Raw genomic sequence first — 12,751 nt, forward strand, 5'->3', positions numbered from 1 at the left:
AGCCCTCATGGCCGAAGAAGCCACGGAATGTACCACACACACAGGCAGGGGGCCCAGAGCCGGGGGACCTTGGGCAGGCCTGGCTGGTCCCCGCTCCCTCAGCCCCCGCTCCCTCCCACGGGCCCTGGCGGCCGCATCCCCCAAACTCCTGCCTTTCGGACTTCACGGGCGGACCAAGGGACGGCTTCTCTTGCCCCTCGGTCTCCTGGTCTCCCTCCCAGACCCAGCACGCCCTCCGTGCCGGCCTCACGGGCCTTATGGTGCAGCCGGCACCGGACTTCCTACGACACGGTGCCTGGGAGCCGTGAGGAGGACTGGAGAGGCCAGCCCAGTCCCCTCTGAGCACCGGCAGCGTCCCACAGGTTATCTGTTCCATAGGTGCTCTCACCTGAGGCAGCACTGAAGGTAGAGATATGGGGGGGGGGGGGGCAGCTCTGAGGCTCCTCTGCAGCCCCGCTTCCTGCCGTGCGGGCATCCCTGGTTTCACACCACCCACCTCCACAAACCATGGCTTTGGGGTTTGGGTGGAGGGCTTGGCCTTTACTATGTAGATACAGAGCCCTCTTCAAATCAGCCGCCAACTCCGCATCCTCTATGGAGTCCTTGCCTCCTGTGGGCGACTGCCAGCTGTCAAAGGAGTGGGGGCCTGGAGCCCTCCCCTTCCCCTGGGCCTGGGCGAAGGGGTTACAATCCCTGCGGTCCTGCGGGCAGCATGGAGAGAGCAAGCCGGGAGCAGGCCCTGGCCCGCCCAGGCTGGAGGGGCCAAGCTCAGCCCGGGGAAGAACGGGAAAGCCCTTCAGCCACTTCTGGCTGCGAGACATGAACAGACTCAGAGTCCAAACGTTCCAAGTAGTTCTGGAACAGTTTTCAGACAATCTCGACGGGCAACATACAGCAGTGGAGTTTGCTAGCGATCGAGATCGCCCCCAGGGAGGCCAGCCCACCACGCAGGGACCAGAGATGCTGCGAAGGCTCCGGGAGGCAGGTGGGAGGGGCTAGGTGGTCTCCTCCTCCCTGGGCTTGGCCTTGGTGACGGGGGCCCGTGGCAGCATCAGCTCCTGGATGGTCGCGTACGCAGGACATTGTGGGGAGAAGCAGTTTTTCTGGAAGAGTGAAAGAAAGGGGACAGTGGACAGAAGGGATGCAAGTCAGTCCTCCGGCAAGACAAAGCTTCCCGGGACAAGGTAGGTTAGGGGCCAGGGGACTCACCGCCAGGGACAGCCGCAGCAGCCCCACTGGGCCCTTGGACGGGCTCTTGGACTTGGAGAACTGGGCCTGGTACTGCACGGTGGCCAGGAAGCCCTCCAGCCCCACCTCTGTGATGCGGTTTCCTGGGAGAGGGAGCGACCCAGGTGGCCCCACTGCACCTGTGCCCCTCCCACCCAGCCCCTGCCCCTGCTTCTCCTCCTCCTGCTCCTCCCCCCCACCCTCACCCTCCCTTTCTCCCTCTTCCCCACCACCCCCCCCCCACCCCGGCCGGCCTTCCTGCCTTGTTCTCCCGCCTGCCCACCTGGTTTCCCGCCTGCACTCCAACTGCCAGGCCCGCGGCCCGACCTACTCTCGCCCCAGACCCTGTGCAGGAGGGCCTCCACCCTCGTGACGGCCAACCATGGGAGGACCGTGTTCTGCCCCGTAGGGTTGGGGGGGGCACCCCCAGGGCAGCACGGGGCCCCGGTGGCCTCACGGCAGGAGGACAGGGGTGCTCGGCAGACATACGGAGGAGGTTAAGATGCAAAAGGACCTTGTTCCCAGGCACGAAAACCTTCCCGTCGCGGTGCTCCACCGGCTCCAGGAGCGGGTTGACCGTCTCTGTGGCTTCAGCAACCAGCTGCTAAAGCATAATCCCAATTGCAGCAGAGTAGAGGGAGCGAGCCCCCAGGCCACCAGTCAGTCAACATACATGCTTTGGAGACCAGCTATAGGCCAGGCTCTGTCCTAGGTGCTGGGGATACAAAGACACAATAAGCCCATGCCCTCCAGAAGCAACACTGTGAGGGGGGAGCCAGAAGGGGAAGGGGAAGGGGAAGGGATGGGCAAGCCCTGTGGAGAGAAGCTAGGGTGTGCGGAGCACAGAGAAGACCCCCCCGGCCCCCTCTCCGGGAGCAGGTGGCCCCTGTGCGGAAGCTTGCGGGGCGTGTGACGGTTGCCAGGCAAAGAGGGGGCGGAAGGTGTTCCAGGCAGAGAAAATGGCCAGAGCGGAGGCCTGAGGCGTTGGGGCTTTCCTAACAACCAGCCAGCGCGAGGAGGGCCCAGCGCTGGAGACAGAGGACGACCCACAGACCCGGACCGGACCGGGGCAGAAAGGCAGCCCCCTGGGGTGCCCGGCTGACTCCGTGGGGAGGAGCCTGCGTGCGACTCTTGGTCTCAGGGTCCTGAGCTTGAGCCGCACGTTGGGCACAGAGACTACTTAATAAAACAAAACAATGTTTGAAGGCAGCCCAGCTCCTCTCTACCTGACCTTCCTCCTTGGTAGGATCTTGTGTCGGTGCCAGAGAAAACTCCCAAAAGAGGGGAGGCCCCTCCCTGCCTAGGGCAGGAGATCTGATGATAGAGAAAGACCCTTGGACAGCTGGAGGGCTGGGGCTGCCGGGCGCTGTGGAGTCAGCCCAGAAGGTTCCGAAGTAACGTGGGAGCCTCCCCAAGTTGAGAGAGAAAAGGGAGGCTCGGGCAGCAAAAGAAAAAGGGGCTCAAGGAGCCGAGCACAGGGTGGGGTGGCACCACGAGAGCCCTGCCTTCCCGGGGAGCTGAGAGGGGCACAGGGCCGGCGGGACAGTGTGGCCGTGGCCGTGGCGCTGGGAGGGAGCGGCCTCCTCCAGCCGGACAGAGGGAGCACTGAGCTCTCCCCCACCCCGCAAGGAGCCCGGTTGGGATGGGACGGTGGGGGGGGGGGGGGACCAGAGACCTTTGGGACGGTGCGGGGGGCAAGCACTCCAGGGGGCCAGGCTGCCACCACACCCCCACGCCCACCACCTCTCCCCTACCTCCGACTCCAGCAGGAAGCTGCGCTTCTCTTTGTTCCCAGTCTTGGGCCCTTTCCCCTTGCTTGTTTTCTGCTCAGGGATGGTGACCTCTGCAGGGGGCAGGGGAGCCAGAATGCACAGGGCCCACTCCGGAGACCACCCAAGGGCCCCGGAGAGAATGGGGCCCGGGGGTGGGGGGGTGGGAATCCCTCACACCAAGGGTTGGGAGCAGCCGAACAGCTGGAGGAACCACCCTGGCCAGGACGACGGTCCTCGTCTCAGAGCAGTGCCTTAGGGGTCCCCTCTCTTGGTAAACAACGTGGGGAGTGCAGTGGGCCAGGACGGGGCCACATGGGGCCGGAAGGACATCACCAGAAAACGCACGTGGAGGCGGAGGACAGGCCTCCCGTCCAGCCCCCGCCGGCCCTCCCCCTGCACCGAAGAGGAGCCTCGAATGGGCACCAGCACTTACTCCCTTTGCCTGACTTCGTGGGGTCTTCTTTCTTGGGGGTCCCTTGCGTGGGCGACTGCCCTGACCCTGACTTCTCCTCCTTCCTCACCGATTCCTGGGCAGCCAGTACAGTAAGGACGCAGATGGAACCCGCCTCCCCGGGCAGGACGGAGCCCAGCTGGGAAGGGGCCCACGGGGGACCTTCCTCCCTCCAGCCCGGTTCCCCCAGCGCTCCAGCACACCCACCCCCCCTGACTTCTCCTTCTTCTTGCTCAGGCCTTTCGGGGTCTTGGTTGTCTGCGTCTTGTCTGTCTTTTCCGCCAGTGCAGCACTGTTGACCTGTAGCAGCAGGTTCTTCTCACGGTCCGTTTTGGAGTCCCCAGGTCGGGAGGAGGAAGGCTGCGCTCACAGAAGGGAGGGGAGAGGAGGGGAAGGGAGGGGAAGGGAGGGGAAGGGAGGGGAAGGGAGGGGAAGGGAGGGGAGGGGAGGGGAGGGGAGGGGAGGGGAGGGGAGGGGGAGGGGAGGGGGAGGGGAGGGGGAGGGGAGGGGGAGGGGAGGGGGAGGGGAGGGGGTGGGGAGGGGGTGGGGAGGGGGTGGGGAGGGGGTGGGGAAGGGGTGGGGAAGGGGTGGGGAAGGGGTGGGGAAGGGGTGGGGAAGGGGTGGGGAAGGGGTGGGGAAGGGGTGGGGAAGGGGTGGGGAAGGGGTGGGGAAGGGGTGGGGAAGGGGTGGGGAAGGGAGGGGATGGGAGAAGCAGCCAGCACCCCTTCCTCGAGGAGGGGTGAAGGGAAGCCCGGCTGGCGGCGGGACTGACCGCACCCCCACGCCATCTCCCCGCCTAAAAGCCAAAACTGCGCGTTTGGGAGTCCTGGGGATGTGGGGGAGGGGGGTGGCAGTGGGAGAGGCTGGGGCGGGGCTGGGGGCTCAGACTCTCGCGTTGGGAGGGAAAACAGTAGACTTTCACTGAACTAAGGCAGGTGCACCGCGCGCACTGTCCCATGCGACCCCACGACAGAGCTGCGGAGCAGCCGGGCCACAGGCGAGCACGCAGGCCCCGGTTAGGGAACGCGCCCCAGGTCCCGGGCCGTGGCCGGCTGCCCGGGGCGGTATCTAGTCTCTTCTCTCGCCCCGCAGGAGAGGCTCCGCAGGGAGAGCAGACCCGCTAGGCCGGGGTTGGGGGGGGGGGGGAGGGGGCTTCGTGCGGGGCCGCAGGCGCTGGGGGCTCACCGATCGCGAGCGCTCCTGCGTGCCTTTCTCCAGCAGGAGGCGGCGGCGCTCCACCACCTCGGTGTGCGTCAGCTCGAAGGGACGCAGGACCTGGGGCGAGCAGCCCACGGTCAGACACCGGCGGGGGGGGGGGGGGGGGGGGAACCCAGCCTCTGCCCCGCCGCCGCACCCACCTCGGCCAGCTTCAGGGCGCCCTGGTCCTGGATGCGGTTGTGCGCCAGCGACAGCCAGAGCAGGGCGCGGTTCAGCCGGAGGCCCTGGGGCGGGGGCGCGTGTGGGCCTGTGGCCCGGCCGTCCCGCCTCCGCCTCCAGTCCCCGCTCCCTGTCCCCGCGGTCACGTACGTCCGCGATGTAGCCGGCACCCGAGTCCCCGATGTGGTTGAAGGCCAGGTTGAGCGAGACCAGGGTCCGGTTGCAGCTGCGCAGCGTGGACAGAGCCTGGCCCAGCAGCTGCGCGCCGTGGTCGTCGATGTTGTTGTTCCGCAGAGACAAGTGCGCGATCCTGCGCGCGGAGGGAGAGCAGGCTGGCTGGGGACGGGAGGCCGCGCCCCCGGGGAGCCCAGCGGTGAACTCGGCTCGTAAGGAGGGCGCAACGGTCCGAGGGCGGAGGGGCAGGAGCGGAGGGTGCCTGGGGGTTTGTCAGGGGGCAGGACAGGGTGGACCAGGGCTGACCTGGTCCGGGGGACGGGCCCTAAGAAAGTGGGGGAGGAAAAGCAGTCTCACGGGCTGTCCGCGGCCATGAGCTTGTGATAGGACTGTTCCGGCAGCGGGTTGCCCTCCAGAGACACCTTCCTGAGGACGGGGGAGATCTGAGGACCTGGCGGCACCACTGGGGCCAGAGGAGGGAGGGGGTCGGACAGGACGTGTGGGTCTCTGGGGAGCAGCTTGGAAACAGCCCAAGGGTGGCCCTCCCTCCTGTGTAGGAAATTACACGGACAGTTCTGTAGACTAAAAACCCACAAGTGCTGGGGGGCCCGGGGGGGCTCGGTCAAGCCACAGACTCGATCTCGGCTCAGGTCTTGATCTCTCGGTTGGGGAGACGGAGCCCCGCATCAGGCCCTGCGTTGATGGGGTGGGGCCTGCTTGGGGCTCCGTCTCTCCTCTCTGCCCCTCCCCCACTTGTGCACCGGCACACGCTCTCAAAATTATTAAAATATTTTTTTTAAACATGAAAATCCGTAAGTGTACCCATGTGAATGGGATCACTCGCCAGCGCTAGTGACCGGTGGTGAGGTGGCCTCTGAAAGGATTTCGGGATCCCACCTCCCTGGTACCCATGCCTGGTGTAGTCCCCCCATTCCCCCCCCCCCCCAGTGTGGCTGGACCCAGTGACCCCCTTCCTACTGAATGGAATATGGCACAAGTAATGAGGTGTCGCTTCTAGGTCACAAAAGGACCGTGGCCCCTGCGTCGGGAGCTCTCTGGCCCTCTCTGGGATCCCCTGCGGGGCAGGGGGGCATCCAGACGGCCAGACTGGCCAGGAGAGCCCTCCCTCCTACTGCAGCCCCACGGAGGCGGTCACTAGGTCAGCTGGGCGGCAGGTGCTCCAGCCCCAGCCGCCAGCTTCCTGTGGGCCCACCGGGCCACCCCCACCACCGCGAGGGACCACACACACCCCACCCCCACAACCATCCCCCCACCACACACACACACACCCTGGGCAGGGGGCACCCAGCTCGTCCACACCTGCACCCAGGTCTATCTCACAGAAACCAGAAACCAATAAACTGGTGTTGCTGGAAGCCCCCATGTGACACGTAGTGTGCACCTGATTCGCGACCCCCACAAGCCTGGCTTCTCCCGCAGCAGCAGCAGGCGCTGGGAGAACGCAGGCCCTTTTCCAAGTCACCACGAACACTGAACTAATGGCTAGAAGCTTCTCTACTTAAAAGTTCTCTTCCACGGTTTATTATCACGGGAGATTCATTACCTTTCGGGTTGGCTCCTCCTTCACCTAAAGGTCATCACGTTCATTTTCAATTATTCGCCCTCGGCGATCTGACTCACTTTCGTATCTTAAGAGGAATCCCTAGGTTTGTTTCCGGTTCCCATGATGGAAACAAATTACGTTTCCTCCGCTGAGGGAGACCCAACCCCGCCCTGCAGGAACTCCCACCGGCCACCAGGGGAAGACCCGTAGCCCCGGAATGCAGAGGGTGTGTTCTGTGAAGCAGGATAAACCAAAGGTGCTGGGGAAGCCTCCAGAAGGAGTGCGAGGCCCCACACCTGTAGCGACACCGCCTCCCACCTGGCCCCTGCCCCTTCCATTCCTCCTCCACAACTCAGCACCACCTCCTCCAGGCAGCCCTCCTGTCTCCCCGCCCAGCAGCCATGAAATGGGGTGGCATTCTTTCTCTGCCCCCACTCCCTGCCCCACGAACCGCCACAGTGCCCACGCGGCCCTGCAGTATCTGCCCTAACCTCTCCCTCCCCCACCGATGCCAGAGGAGAAGAGCCAGCCCTTAGTCCCGCGTTCAACCCCAGGCAGGAAACCCCCAGGGAGAGCATGGGTGGTCGTGGTGGCGAGGAGAGGGGTCGGGGCCCAAAGGCCTGTCTCTTTAGGCACTGGTGTGGCATAAAAGCGACCCCCTCCTTGTCACACTGGAGCTTCTAAACCTCCCTCCCGCCCCAGGGACGCCACCGCCAATCTCCCCAAACTGCTCCCGGCCCCCCACCCCCCGCGCCAGGTCCGTCCTGGGGCCCTCCCGCCTCTGACCTGAGCGTGGGCGCGCAGAGAGGCAGGAGGGCGATGAAGGTGCTCAGGGTCTTATCCGTCAGCCCCACCTTCCACAAGCTGGACTTGGGAGGTGCGGAAGCCAGCTGGAGGCTCACCTCCTTCCCCGCGTCCCCCCCAGCCACACGGTCTCCCAGGCGCCCCTTCCACCGTCCCGGGCCTCCCGCGGCTCTTTATCCCCCGCCCCGGCCCACCCACCCCGTGCCCTCACTTTATGGCCTGCAGCTGGCTGAGGGGGGGCAGACATTTGGAGAAGATGCCCAAGATCCGCTCCTCGACCCTCCAACCTGTGGCAGCAAGAGGAGGGAGGGGCCTCAGGACCGGGCCAGGGGGGTCCGCGGTGTGGGGGGGACTGCGGGGCGGGGGGGGGGGGGGGGGGGCGGTGCACCGCCGGGAGGTGGGAGGCGGGGTGGGGGAGCGTCGGGACTCAGGACGAGGGGAGGTCCGCGGGGTGGGGGGCCACCACGGGGCGGGGGGGCGGCGGACTCGGGGCAGAAGGGCACCATGGGGCGGGACTCAGGCCGGGGGAAGGTCCGCGGGGCGGGGGAGGCGGGGGGGGGGGGGGGGCACCGAGGGGGGGCGGGCCCAGGGCGGGGCTCACCGCGGATGTAGATTTCCTTCACCCACTTGTCCTCGGGCTCCAGCTCCACCTGGATCGTGGGCCGGAAAAACACGTATTTGCTCTCCAGGCTGTTGAGGCTGCAAGACGCCGACAGGCGCTGATCGTCTGCAAGGCAGGGGTGCAAGGAGCGGGGTGAAGAGGGAGGAAACAGAATCGCCGGCCCAGGGCGGCCAGAGGGCAGTAGCCCCCAGGTGTGGCCGGGCCAGGGTCGCCGAGGGTTTGGGGAGGAAGGCGGGAGACTCGCCCGCCTCCACACCCGCCACTTGGAAGCCTCCCCTGCCCTGCGCCCCGCCGGCCTTTGACCCGCCCAGCGAAGGGGGGCCACCCGGCAGGCCCCCTAGGGGCTCCCCTGGCACTCACTCACCCTGGGCGGGCTTTTCCGACATCGAGGCGGAGGGGACGAAGGCCGGGTGCGGGCGAGGCCGGGTGACGACCTTGGGGAAGTCCGTGTAGCCCGAGCGCGTGCAGAGCTCGGCGAAATCCGTCTCGAGGACCCCGGTGCACTGGTATTCCTCTGCGGGGCGGCGGGAGGTGAGGGCGGCCGGGCCCGCCGTGGCCGGGGGGAGGGGGGGCAGCAGAGAGCAGCGGGCGCCCACGGGGACCGCGCCGGCGACGCGTCCCCAGGCTCAGCCGCCCGGGGCTTCGGGCCCCGCGGCGGCTGGGCGCCCCCCTCCCGGAACGGCATCCTTACAGCTAGTTTTTAATCTAAGATGCGTGGTAAAGACCCACGCTGGGGACACTTGAGGGCAAACCGCGGGAAACCCAGACCCGGGAGAAAGGGGGCTGCCGGGCGCCTCCCCTCTGTGCTGGGGGCTCCACCCACCCACGGGTCAAGGCCGCTTGCGCTGTGCTCCCCGCCCCGGGGCAGGGGGGCGCTCCACCTCCCACAGTGTCCCCAGCCCGGCCTCCTCCCGTGCCCCTTGTTTGCTGGGACGGCCCAGCGTCACCCGGGGAAAGAAGCCCAGGCCCGACCGACGTGAGCCTGGGAAGGAAGCCAGGAGCACCTGTCACCCCGCTCCCACCCCACACGGACACCGAGCGGCCGCAGAGCCTCGGGCTTTTATTTACGCAGCAACGTGTTTATAGCACTTGTTTGTTCTGAGTGCTTTAGAAACATCACTTCACTCAAGACTCCCATTCATTCAGACCGACGCTCCCCACATCCCATCCTGAGGGCTATGCAACCTGGAGTCCTCAGGGACCCGAGGTCTTTCCTGCTTCCCCATGGGCATCCCAGGAAGAAGTGGTTCCTGAAGATGGGAAGGGCTGTCCCTGGCGCAGGGGAGAGTCTGGAGGCCGAAGGGTTGGCCCGGTACCAGCCTGCTCTTCCAAGTGCTGGCAGCCTGGAGCCGGAGCCCCCGAGGCACCACCACCGGCCTGTGCTGAGCCGAGCCGGAGGAGAACCGGTGCAGCTGACCACCCGGGAGCCTGCCCGGAGGCCCAGATGGTCTGGAAGCAGGTGCTCAGAACAAGTGGGGACGAGACAGGTTCTCGTGGCAAAGGAGCGAGACCGGGGCGGGGGGGGGGGGGGGGACAGGGGCACAAGACACATCAGCTCCAGGGACAAGGCGGTTGAGAGGAGGCTCAGGGCCCCAAGGAACCCCCTTGCACAGCCACCTCCTGCACACCGCCTGCCTTCCGGGCTGTTCCCCCTGCTGGGGGAGCCCCTCACCCCTTCCTCCCTTTGCTCCCACCACCCTTCTCTGTAACAGAGATTCTCAAACCTGAACAAGCCAGGAGAGCCGGTCAAAACAGTTTCCTGGGCCCCCTCCCCAGAGACCCTGATTCCGAGGGCCAGGTGGAGTCTGTGAATTTGCATTTCTAACAAGCTAACAACAAACCGGTGATGCCAAAGCTACTGGTCCAGGGCCGGCGGCTGAGAGCCTCTGCTCTGGAGCCGGGCTGCCCAGCAGAACTTCGCGGGCACATGGAAATGCTCCCTGCGCTTCAGGCAGCCTTTACCTGGTGGCCAGTGAAGCTCTAAAGGGGGCTTGTCCCCGCTCCGTCCCTCCCACACTCCTTCCTCACACTCTCGGCTGACCTTGCCTCGCACTTCTTGAGAAACAGAAGCCACCAGATGGGGTTTCCACTAAATCTCTAAACCTTCCTGCGGCCGCCATCACGCTCTACCCGGCTGGAGCCCTGAGCCCCGCATCTGCCCCACCACTGCCCTCAGTGCCACTCCGTGTTGCCCTGGGCGGTCGCCACGCCCACTCTCTCCCACCTGTCAGCTTCTCTGCCAGCTGCTCCCCCCCAACAATGCCTCCAAGTGCTTCACTCTTCTCTGCACATGCTCCCCGCTGCCCCAGGGGAACCTCTTTCCTCCCCAGGCCTTAAATACACCCGGACATCAGTAGCTCCCAAGGTGCCAGCTCCAGCCTTCCCTCTCTTGGGTGCTCCACACCCAGGTGTCCAGCTGACGGCACCCCTTGGGGGACTTCTCCCACGTGCCCTTGCTTCAGGCTTTCCTGTCTGCGCGGATGGCACCTCAACCCACCTACTGCCGAGCCCAGAAACCTGGAAATCGTTTCTCCCTTCACTTCCCACCCGAGCCGAGACTCCACTGGTTCTTACGGCTTCTACTTGGGAACTATTTTTCCAAGAAGTCTAACTCATTCTCCCTCGCTGCTCTACCCCAACTACCACTGTCCCCCGTGCGGACTGGCGAAATGCCTGGATTCACCTCCCTGCCTCCACACTCTTCCCTTCCTCTCCACTGTTTATACAGAGCGGTGGCGGGGGGGGGGGGGGGGGATGCAGCTGGGTTCCTACCTGTAAAACATTCTACATTGTCTTGTCTCTCCTTCTGGAAAATGCTCTTTCTCCAGCTCTCACAGCTCCCCACCCCCCAGCCACCCTGCCGAGGAGGTAGCCCCTGACCAAGTTCTGACTATCAGAGCCTCTTCCCAAGTGGTTTTCCCGTGGGTCCAGGGACAGCAAGCCCCGTCCCTCTCAAAGTGGTTGGATTTGAATCAAGGAGCCTTCCAACAGGGGTGCCGGCTGGCTCAGTTGGTAGAGGGCACATCTCTTGATCTTGGGGTCATGAGTTTGAGCCCCACGTTGGGTGTGGAGCCTACTTTAAAAAAAAAAAAAAAAGACTTCCAGTAAATTCCCCTTTGTGGATCATTTATGTGGGCTGGGGTTCTGTCCCTTGCAACACACAGAGCCACACGCTGACTCCTCTGGTTTTCTTTCCCCAGAGTGTGAATGGACCCTGTGCACCTCCGCATCCAGAAAGTAATTGTTGAATGAATGAGTAAATAAAAATCAACTCAAAGTCACCTCCTGGTAGGTTCCCCTCCCCGCACCTGGTGTCCCTCCCCGGGGCCTTCTTCTCATACATCTTATCACACCTTATCCTGTTTGTCAGCGTCCCAAACCACAGGGTGGGTTCTTTAGGATCGAGTTCGATTCAAAGCTGTGCCAAGTTGACTTTCAAGAGCTGGGCTGCGAGAACCGTGATCTGTAGGCCAAGATGGAGCAGAGAGCTGGGCACAGGGGTGCCCAATGTACGCTCGTGGGATCAACAAAGGAATTTGCAGTTTACAAAACACCTTCCCGCCGCCAGCTCCCTTGTTCCTCACATGTCCCATGTCCGCACTACACAGAAGGGTGCCCGGGGCCACACGCCTAATAAGGGTCACCACGCAGGAGCTGGTTACACGCACCAGCTGAACACAGCGAGCCTCAGCACCGGAGCTCCCACGGCGAGCACCGGAGCTCCCACGGCGACCCCCGGTTCGCCCGCCGCGCGCTCCAGGCCGGCGCTGCGCCCCGCACAGCGACCATGCCCACCCGCCCTCCTACCGGGGTTCTTGGGCTCCTCCTCGCCCACCGGCGGCAGGACAAGGACCGGCTTCTCCTTGGCCCCGCGATCCCCCTTCTTGGTCACCGTGCCGGACGACTTCTGGGTCCCGGGACGCGGGGCCCTGGGGGAGGCCCCGGGCGTACTCGCCTCGCCGGACATGCCGGCGCCGTCCGCAGCGGCCCTGGGACGGCCCACGCGGCGCGGAGGCGAGACTGGACTCTGTGGGGCTCGCCCTGGGGGAGGACCGAACCTGGGGTCTCTATTCCGCTGCCACCGCCCCGCCGCGCCCGCCGCCGCGTGGTCTCCGCGTCCCTCTCCAAGACAACGCACGCGGCGGGAGGGCGCAACAGTTACAGCCGCGGGCGGGGGAGCCCGGGGGCGGAGCCAAGGAGAGAGCGAGGGGGCGGGGCGGGGCCCGAGCCGGCATGAGGACCACTCACAGCCGCGGGCTGGGGAGCTCGGGGGCGGGGCCGGTGGGAAGAACAGTTACAACTGCGGGCGGGAGAACTCGGGGGCGGAGCCAAAGACTGAGCGCGGGAAGGGGGGTGGGAGGAGGCGGGGCCGGGACGGAGGTGGGCGGGGCATCCAAAGTCACTCGGGAAGTTGCGTCCGGGACAGCCGGGATGCGGCAGTCAGCGGAATCTAGGAAGGGAGGGTCGGGTGGGGGCAGACCCACTTTCTGGGGTGCGCCCTCCTATCCTGTAAGGAGAGGGCTCCTGATGGAAAAGGCGTGGCGCTGGGTTTTATTCCCGGCCCCCCGTGTGGTTAGCCTCTGGGAAGTGTGCGCAGCTAGTGGGTCCGCTAATGAGGTCACGAGGCGGATCTCGCTTCTCAGAAATCCTGGATTCAAAGTCCTCAGGTCGTCTAGCCCCCGCGGTTCCACAGCCCTTGTGAGCCTCCCCTCTCCCCGCTGCTTTCCCGCCTCCAGCCTCCGCAGCCCACCCAGCTCTGC

At 65.4% G+C, this 12,751-nt stretch overlaps 1 protein-coding gene across 16 annotated transcripts; it reads right to left on the reverse strand.

Moving 5' to 3' along the window:
• Window positions 1–835: 835 nt before the first annotated feature.
• Window positions 836–12,142, reverse strand: LRRC71 (leucine rich repeat containing 71). 16 transcript variants are annotated; one of them, XM_047840543.1, is made up of 17 exons: window positions 11,799–11,834; window positions 11,345–11,454; window positions 8,356–8,505; window positions 7,971–8,096; window positions 7,581–7,656; window positions 7,352–7,429; window positions 5,359–5,427; window positions 4,978–5,137; window positions 4,809–4,892; window positions 4,636–4,725; window positions 3,658–3,810; window positions 3,433–3,526; window positions 2,982–3,070; window positions 1,901–1,942; window positions 1,717–1,831; window positions 1,210–1,331; window positions 836–1,103 (listed from the first exon to the last, which is right to left on the reverse strand). In XM_047840543.1, the coding sequence occupies exons 3-17, from the start codon at window positions 8,375–8,377 to the stop codon at window positions 996–998; spliced, it is 1,428 nt and encodes a 475-aa protein (XP_047696499.1). In that variant the 5' UTR covers window positions 8,378–8,505; window positions 11,345–11,454; window positions 11,799–11,834; the 3' UTR covers window positions 836–995. The 16 variants fall into 16 exon arrangements, 12 of the variants coding, with proteins under 12 accessions (XP_047696499.1, XP_047696491.1, XP_047696496.1 ...); XM_047840535.1 differs by lacking the exon at window positions 11,345–11,454 and having other exon boundaries at window positions 3,658–3,750; window positions 11,799–12,141; XM_047840540.1 differs by lacking the exon at window positions 11,345–11,454 and having other exon boundaries at window positions 1,742–1,828; window positions 11,799–12,141.
• Window positions 12,143–12,751: the final 609 nt, after the last annotated feature.

Source organism: Prionailurus viverrinus, chromosome F1 (genome assembly GCF_022837055.1).
Source record: "Prionailurus viverrinus isolate Anna chromosome F1, UM_Priviv_1.0, whole genome shotgun sequence".
NCBI classification, from domain to species: Eukaryota; Metazoa; Chordata; class Mammalia; order Carnivora; family Felidae; genus Prionailurus; species Prionailurus viverrinus.